Below are 11,396 nucleotides of genomic sequence, written 5' to 3' on the forward strand. Positions count from 1 at the left end.
CACGGCCTGTTCCAGCCTTGGTCACAGCCTGGCCATCTGCTCTCCTACAGGGTCAGTGCATCTAGAACTGCATAACCACTCACAGCATCGATTTGCAGCTGCTAAGGAAACATCAGGAGTTAATGACATGAAATGACATTAATGACATCTTGGGTTGCGGAGCTCTTGCAGGGGTGGGAAATGTAATACCAGAACTCCTAAGGCTCCAGGGCAAAGACTTCAGCATGTGGTTAGGTTAGGAAGCAATCTTTTGAAATCAACAGATCATGGGGGACACAAAATGTGTCAAGTTGCTGTTGGGCCGAGGCCTTGGTCACTAATCATAGTTGGAAATTCAGGTATTTCACCTCAATGTAGAATGAGTTTCACAAGGAATGTGTTTTGCACACTGTACAGACCTTCAATACTCAGTCTGAAAGTAATGTGGCATGAGAAAGAGTGTTCAATTTGATAGTAGCAGTGAGTGTTTCATGTCCTCGGGTAGCTTTAGTTGGTCAGTGAGCGGTGTACCATTGCTGTTCGGCGTTCAGCAGCAGTGTCTGTGCACCAAGGAAGCCTTCAGAGAGTGAAGGTGGTGGCAAAAGTTGTAAATAAAACTTGAACAGAAGATGGCCCATGTGCAGGGCTGCCTCTCGATGCGTGCCTGTTTGCAGTGGCTGCACAGGTGATGGTGAGAGAAATCTCCGGCACGTTTCAGTGTCCGGAACCCTGCGGCGTGGGCGGGAGCCACGGTTTAACATTGGAGTGACCGTGGCAACTACAAATCCCAGGGAGCAGCGCCAGAGCAGCTCCGTGCGGGGCCAATGGCAGCGGGTCAGCTGGCAGCGCTCAAAAGCGCCGCACGGAGCGGAGCGGGGCTGGGCTGGGCTGCTCCAGGTTCCTGTGTGAGCTGTGCCTGCCCGCCGTGCCCCGCAGCCTCCCTGCGCTGTCCCTGGGCTGCTCCAGCTCCCCGTGTGAGCTGTGCCTGCCCGCCGTGCCCCGCAGCCTCCCCGCCGGCTGGGGAAGCCCGCTGGACCGGTGCCGATGGATGCCATCCTGAACTGCAAGCCGGAGGACCTGGAGGATTACTACAACTTGCTGGGATGCGATGAGCTATCGACGGTAAGAGTCTCTGCCTCCTTCGCCAGCTTACTCACAGTTTGAACGTGCTCCTGTGTCCGCAGGGAATCTGCGAGCAGGAATGTTTGAAATGCCTTGTGCATCTTCTTTCTTGCCACTGGTAGGATCTCCCTTGGAAAGCTCAGTTTTATCTCCCGTGTTTTCTCCAGCATTAAGAACCTGGAGTAAGGCTTAGGTTGAAAATATCATGTAGAACAGGAGTGGGTTATGGAGAGAGCCAACTGCATGTGTTTGACAGCATCCAAATAATAGTTTGGAATATATATTATTGGTTTTGAAAACTGAAAAGGAGCTATTTATGTGCAAGTAATACAGTGAAAGTTCATAGCTTTCTGATAATACTGATACTGCTGAGTTTCTTGGGCTTTATACATAGTATAATATTTTTTAAAATATATTCACTTGTTGAGATGAAAACAAAACCAGTATCTCTTTATAATTTACCATATTGATATTTTAAAATGCTGTTTTAAATTAAATTCAAAGACTAGTGTTACTAATTTGTTTCGATAGCAGATACATGCTTTATAATGAGATTTAGCTAAGCTATTTTTGAGTGATGTGCATCGTGTTAAAGGTGTCCATACAACTTTTTGTTGGCTAGTCTAGTATGCTGATTTTCTCTCTTTTTTTTTGTTGGCTTTTTTTTTTTTTTGCTTGTTTGTTTGTTTTTGTTTTGTTTAGTTTAGCTGTTATATTAAGTGGAATTGAGTTTTTGGTTTGGAAAAGGAGTTTTGATTACTCTGCTGTAATGAGGGATGTATTCAGTGGAGATAAAAGCTGTCTGTCTTTTGCTCAGTATATTTAACCAGATGCTCTCACCTGCCCTAGTGGTGAAGTATAAGGATCGGGAGTGAACATCCTCAGTGAGTCCCGGAGGGAAATGTGAAGCTTTTCCCGAGGACACTTCAGAAGAGATCCCAGCAGAGGGCAGGGCTCCACGCAGCCTTGTTTCACACATGCTGTTTCTCACTTCCTACCTCACACTAATTCCTTAAGGGCTTAGCAATTAATGAACACTTCAAGTACATGCGATAATGATTTTTCACATTGCTTGAAAATGAAATGTAAAAGGTGGAATAAATGTAATGGGTCCTGAAAAACAAACTCTCAAGTACTGTTTGTTGGGAGAAGCAGCAGATGCTGCTGCACTGCTTTTGACCCGGGAGATCCCAGGCTGAGCTCCAGGTGCACCTCAGGACCTGCACAGCCCCTCTGGGGTGTCACAGGAATTTGGAACATTACAGGGATTTTGCAGTCTCACTGCTTTGTACAGGAGTCGAGCATTTGGCACAGCATGCACAGCACACTCCCAGCTGCAGCCCTTTCATCTGAGCTGCTCAATATCCTGCTCTTGGTTGGACCTGGTTAAATTTAAGCAGAAATACTCTCAGTTTTACAGACTTGTTGCTGTATTCAAGTAAACACAAACCAAGTTCATTCGTGGCTTCTGGTAGAATTGAGCTGACAGACACCTACTTCATCTTCAGATGTGACAGGAAGAGGGGAGATTTAATCTCCATCCTTCTTCAAGAACAATGCTGGTTTTGTATAGTGGGTATTGATGTCTTTCTTGGTGAAGCACCTCACTATATATTTTATATTAATTTTGTGTATGTTCTATAAACTTCCTATAAAGTTTTCTTTCTACTGATTTTTTTTTAAGCTGAAAACTTCCATGTTGCCCTTCTGCTAAATTTTAACCCTCTGTACACATTTTAACTTTAAAGTTCCCTTTAAGTAACTAAGTGTTTGAGATGATAACTGGCTATACAGTAACCAGTCTCACCAAGTTCTCTGTGCACTGTGTGTGTTTTAAAGTGTCTTACTGACTGCAGACACACCACATTACATCTGTCCCTCTGGAAGGAGCTTCTGAGCAGAGTGAAAAGTGTAGAATTCTTAAGATACTACTGCAGATCAGATTTTTTCCCAGAATATGCCAACAAGATTTGTCCAGCTAGTTGAGTGAACTGTAATTTTATTCTAAATAAAAAATGCTATGAGACTTAATTTTGAAGTAAATAATTTAAATTGTATGTGGCTTTTATGGTAGGAAAAATGATCAATTTGTATAAAGAGCCTTTGTAGTATGGGAAAGAATGGTCATTTTTATTCCTTAGGGTGAATTGTGAAAGCTTAAGCTGAACTGGAGTGATATAAAGAAGTTTTGGCTTCTGAATTATAAGAACCAGCAAGATACTTGGAAAAGCACTAAATATTTGAAAATCTAAGCTGATGCCCACTCCAGTGGCTTCATGGCTCCACATGTGTTAGTTTTTCCAGTGGTTGCAATACTTTATGGTATAACAAACTGTGGGAATTTGCAATTAACTGATAAACTAACACTTGCCAATATTCTCACATTGATTATAGATGTATTCTACTCCAAGCCAACCTTTTTGCAAGGAAAATTAACTTGAAGAAAGAATATGCACTACTGGTTATGGAATATGCACTACTGGTTATGGAGTGAGTTATCTTGTGGTGTCCAAGATGGAAACCCCATGGGGTGCTGGCTGAATTTCCTATGGAGAGGATGTGGAGGAAGCCACCCAAACACACAAATTGATCTTCAGCAATGCAGAGAGCCTTTGCTTCCTGCTCTGAGACTCTGCTGAAGGTTGGAGTTGATTAAGCAAAGTAAAGGGCAACTGAAGGGATGCATTTGGCCTCTGTGGCCAAATGTCTTTGCACATTTTTCTCGACCCATGCTGGATGACTGAGCCTCACAAACACAAGGCTAAGGATGGAAATGAGATTAAATAAGCAGTGTCACTGGCAGATGGTTGTTGTTACCTACTTTGCTTGTACTAAAGCTTGTAAAATTGAATGGGACAAAATCTTTTCAGCATTCCTTGTTGTTTCTCCCAGCCTCTTTCAAAAAGAAAATTTGCTAATTTTTTCTGTGTTTACTCACTTTGTCTCAATGTTTTGTTTAGGTTGAACAGATTCTTGCTGAATATAAGATTAAGGCCCTTGAATGCCATCCTGACAAGCATCCTGGAAACCCCAAAGCGGGTATGTATTCTTTCCTGTGTAAAAACAATCTATTTTTTTTTCTTCTATTAGCATGGCAAGATAAAAAATTCAGCCTTAAAACTTTATTTCCCCTCAGTACATTTTAATCATGGTGCGCATTGAGCACGTTCTATTTAAATAGCAAGCTTGTGATATTCTTTCTAAGACTTGCACTCTCCTTTGTGATAGTGAAGGAGGACACTTGTTGGATTTTTTTTTTTTATTTTTAGGACCTTGAATCTTTTTTCTTTCTACAGTAGATCATTTTTTGATACAGAATTTATTTCTGGAGTGTGTCCCTTCCTAGACCTACACAGTTGGTGCACTTCCATGCTCAGTGGCCCTCAAGTGCCACACTTGCATCAATCAGTTAATTTAGGGTCAGGAATGAGGCTGTGAGGAGCACATAAATGTGCTTTATTTTCTTTTAATGTAATTCAGTGGCTGGAAGGGCAGAGAAGGCAGCCCCACGAGGAGCCTCTTTTTGCAGAGCAGCAGCTGATGTTTGTGTTGGTGAGAGGGAGCAGCTCCTCAGAGCTGGCAGGGCTGAGCAGCACCTGAGTCATTTGGAGCCAATCTTTGCCCATTCAAATCCACAGAGAGCCCTGGGCAGAGCTCAGCAAGGCTGAGGTACAAAAAAAGAGCAGCCAAGTGCCAAATATCAGAGCGGCTTTGCTTGGCACAAAGAAATGTTATACTCTACCTCAACATGCCATATTTACTTTAAGTACCTTTTTACAGTATTAGTGAGAGTTTACTTTGTGTTTTATTTCATCAGCTTAAGGTTAATAAAGAGTAATAAAGTAGACCTTTTATTTGTTGAGAACTAGTAACATTAGAATAAGAAAATCTAGTAATATTAGAATATGAAAACCTCATACAATTGTTCCCTCAGCCTGTTGTCTCTTGTTTGATTTATTGTTACCATTTTTGATTAGTGTTTGGGTGTAGTGTATTTCAAAAGAACTCTCTCTAATTTGTAAACTGGAATAAATGAATAATAGCAATAATGTTAGATCACTGCTACATAGGTGAGTCATAGATAAAGTCTAAATCTTTATGACCCTTCCACAAATAGTAACAAGCAGCTGCATCCTTAGTAACCATTCCGTGAAAAATTACCCTGTAGGGAGAAATGAGAGTTCTTACTCATCCAGTCTGGATAACATTTTAGCATACGTGGAAAATACACCTAATAAAATGCACAAGTTAATTAATCTGAACTATATTTAGATTATTATTCTTGTCTGTTCCTGTTCATTTTTTTTCTTGCTGCTCATGATTCTTGTTGCTGTGCTCTGCTCTGACCCCTGTGCTGCTGCAGATCTCAGTGCGTTCCTTCTAAGCAGTGCTGCTCTAATTTCCCTTTTTAAGGTGGTCTGCAGGGGCTGTGCACTCTCTAAGTTTCTCTGACCTTGTGTTTAGGAGCTTTTGAAGCTGGTAGACAAAGGAACATTCCAGTGCTGATTTGCAGGGGTATCCATGATCCTAAAGCCAGCCAGAGCTGTGCAAGCTGGACCCAGAACCACATCCCTTGGCCACTTGCTTCTCCTTTGCTCTGAGCCATTGCTGGCAGGCCCCTTTTGGATCTGAATTCATGTATTTGCCAAGAAGCCTTGTTCTCAGCGTGGTTTCTGTGTGTGGCAGTGGAGGATTTCCAGCGGCTGCAGCAGGCCAAGGACACGCTGACGGACGCGGAGCGCCGGGCCCGCTACGACCACTGGCGGCGGAGCCGAGTCCCCGTCCCGTTCCGGCACTGGGAGGCGCTGGGCAGCTCCGTCAGGACGGTGCGTGCTGTGCTGCGGGAGAGTCACGGCTCTGCCTTCCTTCTGCTGTGGGCATGGGGCACACACCTTCCTGCGCTGGGCATGTGGCCTGTTCAGGGCAAACTTGGGACAGAACCCCCTCTAGCAAAACAGATCCAATCGGCCCCTCCTCCCGACCAGTCCGGGAGAAACTACCTCCTTGGAGAAAAGTGGGAAAAAACTGTTTATTATACAACAAAACCTAAACAATATTAACCAATAAAACCCCTTGTTGCTCCAAAAGAGATGACGAACTGAGAAAGTCGCTCCCCTGTTGCAGCTCAGCTCACTCAGGCTCTGATCAGTCCCTCACGGGCCAGGCCCGGCCCTGTGGCCACAGCTGCAGCTGCCGGTGCTCTGCTGAGTGTTCAGTCCAGAGCAGGTTTGAAATGCTCCAAAGAAAAGGGAAAAAGAAAAACAAAAAAACACAGTCCAGGGAACTTTTTTGCCTCAGCAAGCTAAACTAACTAAAAGCAAAGGAGAGCTCTGTCCTGCTATCTGTCCATCCACAGACAACACACTGCAGGAGCAGGAATGTGGAGGAGTGAGTGCAGTGTCTGAAACAAGCTGCAGCTTCTTCTCTCCCCCTTCACTCTCTGCAACAAGGCTTAAAGTGCAAAACTTATTATTCAGCATAAACAGAATAGACAATTGGGGATAAAAGCATCATGTAGTCAGCCTAGGACAGGATGTTATGGAAATTCAGGGGAAATTGGAGCACTTGAGGAGCCCATTCACAGAAGGGTGTTAGGCCAGTAGCTTTAGAGTGAATTTATCAAGTTGCTGCTTTTATAGGAAATTTAAGTAACTTAAGAGCTGTTTTCAAATGCTTCAGCTCACTTTGCTTTTGTAGGAAACTTTTTCTTTTCAAAGTTAAGGTAAAGCTGGGATCTTTTTATAATATATTCTCCTCTTGGTATATTGCTTATCAGAGAGTTTTTCATGTTGTCTGATTAAATAAAAATGTCACCGAAAAAATCCAGGGGGTGGTTCCTTGGAACCCTGTGCTTCCCTCATAGCTTTGGAGGGGCTCTGAGGGGCCGGTGGGGTCATCTGGGACAGAGGCAGGAGCTTTTTGGGTGATTTCCTTCCTGATTTTGCTATTGAGAAGATTTGGAAGCATGCCCCTAGTACAGCATAATTCCATGATATTGGATTGGGCTACATGGTCATATTTTAAGACAGGTGAATAGAAGTTTCCTGTCAGTTCTGCTCATCTCAATTCTCCTTAGGAGAAAAGTTTGACACTTCAACTACAGCATTATGCCTGAGCTTAAATGTTTGGTGGAAATATCCAATTAAGCTTAGTTCAGTTCCAAACAGATGTTATTCCACAGACTTTAATATTAAATCTTTTCAAATTGCCTTGCCTTCAAAAGGTATTCTGAAGTTAAAGACAGCTTTGAAAATGAACATTTCTGAAGTCACTCAAGCCCTCTTAAAAAAAGTCTGAATTCATGACAGAGGAAACTGGACAAAAGGCCCTTAAAATTCTGATGTACCTTTTGTTCTTCACCCCCACCTGCCATAAAGTGTCCTCTCCAGTGCTGTTTGTGACATGTAACCATACTTTCCCCCATCCCATTGACCTGCAGGCTTCTCAATGTGCTTTGTTTAACCATTTATTGCTGCAATATAAAAAAAGAAAAAGTCATTTTAAACCCTTAAAGCACAGGGCTTAGTTCTTTGTTCTGTTTGCATTCCTTTAGTCAATGCACTGGGCTGTCCAAAGCAAGAAGGACCAAATGCTGGAAGCTCCTGGCTTTGGTAACACCAACAACAGAACCAACGAGATGTGGGCCCAGCAGATGGAAAGCAGTGGAGAGGGATTGTTGGAAGGGAGCAGGGAACAAGAAGATGTTGCAATCCCTGATGAGCAACCACAGTCTTCAAAGAATCCAGACTCCCCAAGTAAGTGAAAACAGCACTTACAGAAAATTGCAGTATCCAGGGACTGGCCTGAAATGGGGGCTTTCAGTCATGGGAAAGTCTTCTCCAGAACAGTGTGTTGAACTTTCAGCTTTTTAAATGTGGTTTTGGGTTGGGATTTTGGTTTGGGGTTTATGCTTTTGATTACTTATGTAATTTTGAAGTTTTCAGATGTTCCTTCCTCCCTATCCCAAGTTTCCTTGTTTGTTTGCTGGTAAAAGCTGCAACTGGAGAAGGAGAAAAAAAAGTGCTTCAGCCAAAATGGAAAGTTTAGTTTTTCTGATATATAAAAATGTAAAAAGAGAAGGCAGTTATTTTCAGTGACTTTTTAAAATAAAATTTAGAACTGTTAAGTAAAATATTTGTTTGGTGATTTTTTATCCATTATTGAGTGCTTTTGCACAGTTTTCATCTGATGAGTTAATGAGGTCTAAAATTTGAGACTTGAAGGCTTCTTTTATACTCAAACAGTTTTGTTTTTTCTAAGTAGTGTATGCACCAGAATAAATGTCTGTTTCAAAAGTGTCCCCTGGCAGTCAGCATTTCCTGGCTGTGCTTTAGGTCATTGTTAAACAAAATCCTGCCATTCCCCCCCAGTTTGATCAAAGAGCAAATTAGGGTCAACTGGGAGGGTAGCAAAACCTAATGTAATCCCAAATATTTGTGGAATGCACAAAATTGGTAAGAAAATTCTACAAGGAGGTGCATACCAGGCCTAACTGAAAACTTGATTTTGAAAAATTATGCTGTATAACTTCATACTATTTGCTTTTTTTTTTTGGTAATTAAATCATCACTGCATCCTTTGTAGAACACTAAAGTTGTGAAGTAAAGAAAACATCATTTTGTTCCTTGTAATGGTGAATTTTCCTTTTGGGCATCTTCTTTCTCAAGTTTTTATTTTTTTAGTTTTAATTTAATTTCCAGATATTTGGATGGAAAAAAACCATCAAACTCATCAAGTGCCTACTTCATTTATCCAGTGGCATATATTCACCTGAATAAATGTTAATGGTATAATATGTTTGACAGGGTGTGTGTGCACTTCAATGTTTATACCCCATGGTAGGGTGTTGATGATGTTTTTGTTTTGATCCAGCAAAAATCGATGTATTGGGTTCCACTTTGAATCCATGGCATTGTCTGTTCCTGTCACTTGTGGCATTTTTGGGGTCCCCAGACAGAGGAGGAAGGAAATTATGAATCTGACTCCATGTTCTTGGAAGACTAATTTATTATTTTATGGTATTATATTATATTAAAGAATACTATACTAAAACTATACTAAAGAATAGAGAAAGAATACTTACAGAGGCTTAAAAAAATAATAATGATAAAGTCCTGGTTCTCTCCAGAGTCCCAACTCAGCTGGCTGTGATTGGTCCATGAGTCAAAACAATTCACATGAAACCAATCAAACAATGGCCAGTTGGTAAACAATGTCCAGACCACATTCCAAAGCAGCAAAAGAGGGAGAAGCAATCAGATAATTATTGTTTTCATTTTTCTCTGAGGCTTCTCAGCTTCCCAGGAGAAGAAATCCTGGTGAAGGGATTTTTCCAGAAAATATGACAGTGACAGTCACTGGCCTGGATGAATTCTGGACTGCCACCTACATGGCTATTTCAGCTCAAACAACAGATTTGAGCACTAATTCTGCTCACAGGATTCAGTTTGCTGTAAAAGGAAGGTCACACTTTGGTATGAAAAGGCCCCAGATCACACTTGCAGATTTATCCCATCACCACCTCCATCTCCTTCCCTCGATCAGGCCACTGCAATTTGTCAGTGTTGCTTTGTGAGTCCCTGCAGGGCTGCCAGGGTCCTTGCTGTTCTCCTCTGGCACCTTCCCAGCTGAGCTCTGGTGAGGGTTGGTGTTTGGTTCCTGTTCCAGCCTGCCAAGAACTCAGTGCTCTGTTTGTCCCTGCTAGGCAAGAGCCCTGCAAGTGACCACTTTTCTGTTTACTTCTTTCTGGGAAGACCATCGAGTACTGTTTCAGAAAATTAAATTTTATGCATGTTTATAATAATTTAATTGACTTTCTGGTTTTTCCCCTCAGGATTTTCAGAGGGGAATTACTGGCACTTGCGTTTCCGCTGGTCAGGCGATGCTCCATCAGACCTTCTGAGGAAATTCAGAAACTATGAGATCTGAAATGAGAAACACACAGGAGCATGAGATCATCTCTTCACCATTCCCTTTGTATTTTTAACAGCAGTTATAAGTTATTTGCATTTTGTGTTCTTTATTGAAATGTGTTGTTCTAGTCAATGTCTAAATACTGATTTATCACACGTGCTGTGAGCATTACAGATGGAGACTTTTCTGTTCAATAACCTTTTCAGTATTAATATAAATGGATGTTGTGAAGTTATCTAACCTCTTGTATATCGTTTCTTATATTCTCAAATATTGTGTAATGATTAATATTTCGTTCAATAGTGTGATGTTATAAAAACATACTCTCAGTAGAACCCCGGGCTCCAGGGTATCCTACTCAGAGAGGATCTTCCAAAAGCTTTATGACAATGAACTCTGCTTAACTCTGTGCTCTGCTTCACTTCTCCATTGCCTTGTACTCACTACAGTGATTTATAATGTACTCATTACAAACTTAACTTGTAGGAGGGTTGTGATCTTATGTTATAGATGAAATAAGAAGGTTCTTGTTATCCAAGGTCTCTGTGACAGATCAAGCACTCCTGAAAATCACTTGTTTTCTACCTTAACAAGAATACTTTTTGCATCAGCAATATGTTTGTTTTGGAAGGCAGTTTCAGAACTTTACTTCTTCAGATAGCAATTTTTGTCTCAAGATGTATTGGTGGAAGACCGATCCCCTGTGTATGTGTGCCAACATTGTCCTGTGGCTTCAGAGCAATTCCCCTCCCTGCTCAGCTGTGCTAGACTTGGTTTTACCAGGGTTTTGTACAGTGAGGAATGAAACATCAGATAGTCAGCACTAATGTCTACAAAATCTCACATGAAAGTTTTTGATACGTTGGGCAACTTGTCAAATTCTGCATTGTTGTTTATTTATTTTGTGTTTGTTTTCTTCTTTGCAAACTTGGCTAATATGTCAGGTATTGACATTGTGGTTTTGTGCAGGCAGATAATTCCATCAGCAGCAAATAAAACTTCACGCATACAGAAAAGGAGTTTCTTTCATCTTTTTAATTAAATACTCCTTCCACCACAAGAGATTCCTTTGGAATTTCTTGTTATTTGTCATCTTAAGAGTCCAGCTGGGAATCGCAGGCAGTGCAATGGAAAGTGTACCCTGGTGAGCGCGGTGTTGTGCCCACATGGGAACAATCTGCTGTCTGTCTGTCTGTCTGTCTGTCCCTGGGGGGTGTGTGTCTGGCCTCTGTGCTGCCTGGGTTATGTGCCCCTCCTGCCTGGGGCCTGTTTGCCGCCTGCTGTCACTGGAACCCAGGAATGGGGATCTCAGTGACCTCTGGGCACCTGTGCCCTGCAGCCACGCTGGCCTGGAGTGCACGGCATTGGTGCCCAGAGCCACT

At 42.0% G+C, this 11,396-nt stretch overlaps 1 protein-coding gene across 1 annotated transcript; it reads left to right on the forward strand.

Moving 5' to 3' along the window:
* The first annotated feature begins 1,021 nt into the window (after positions 1 to 1,021).
* DNAJC12 (DnaJ heat shock protein family (Hsp40) member C12) lies at positions 1,022 to 10,397 on the forward strand. Its single transcript, XM_054288374.1, has 5 exons — positions 1,022 to 1,101; positions 4,062 to 4,140; positions 5,788 to 5,927; positions 7,655 to 7,856; positions 9,935 to 10,397. The coding sequence occupies exons 1-5, from the start codon at positions 1,024 to 1,026 to the stop codon at positions 10,027 to 10,029; spliced, it is 594 nt and encodes a 197-aa protein (XP_054144349.1). The 5' UTR covers positions 1,022 to 1,023; the 3' UTR covers positions 10,030 to 10,397.
* Positions 10,398 to 11,396: the final 999 nt, after the last annotated feature.

Source organism: Melozone crissalis, unplaced genomic scaffold, assembly GCF_028551555.1.
Source record: "Melozone crissalis strain CALT ecotype California unplaced genomic scaffold, PUWL_Pcris_2 ptg000062l_1, whole genome shotgun sequence".
Taxonomy (NCBI): Eukaryota; Metazoa; Chordata; class Aves; order Passeriformes; family Passerellidae; genus Melozone; species Melozone crissalis.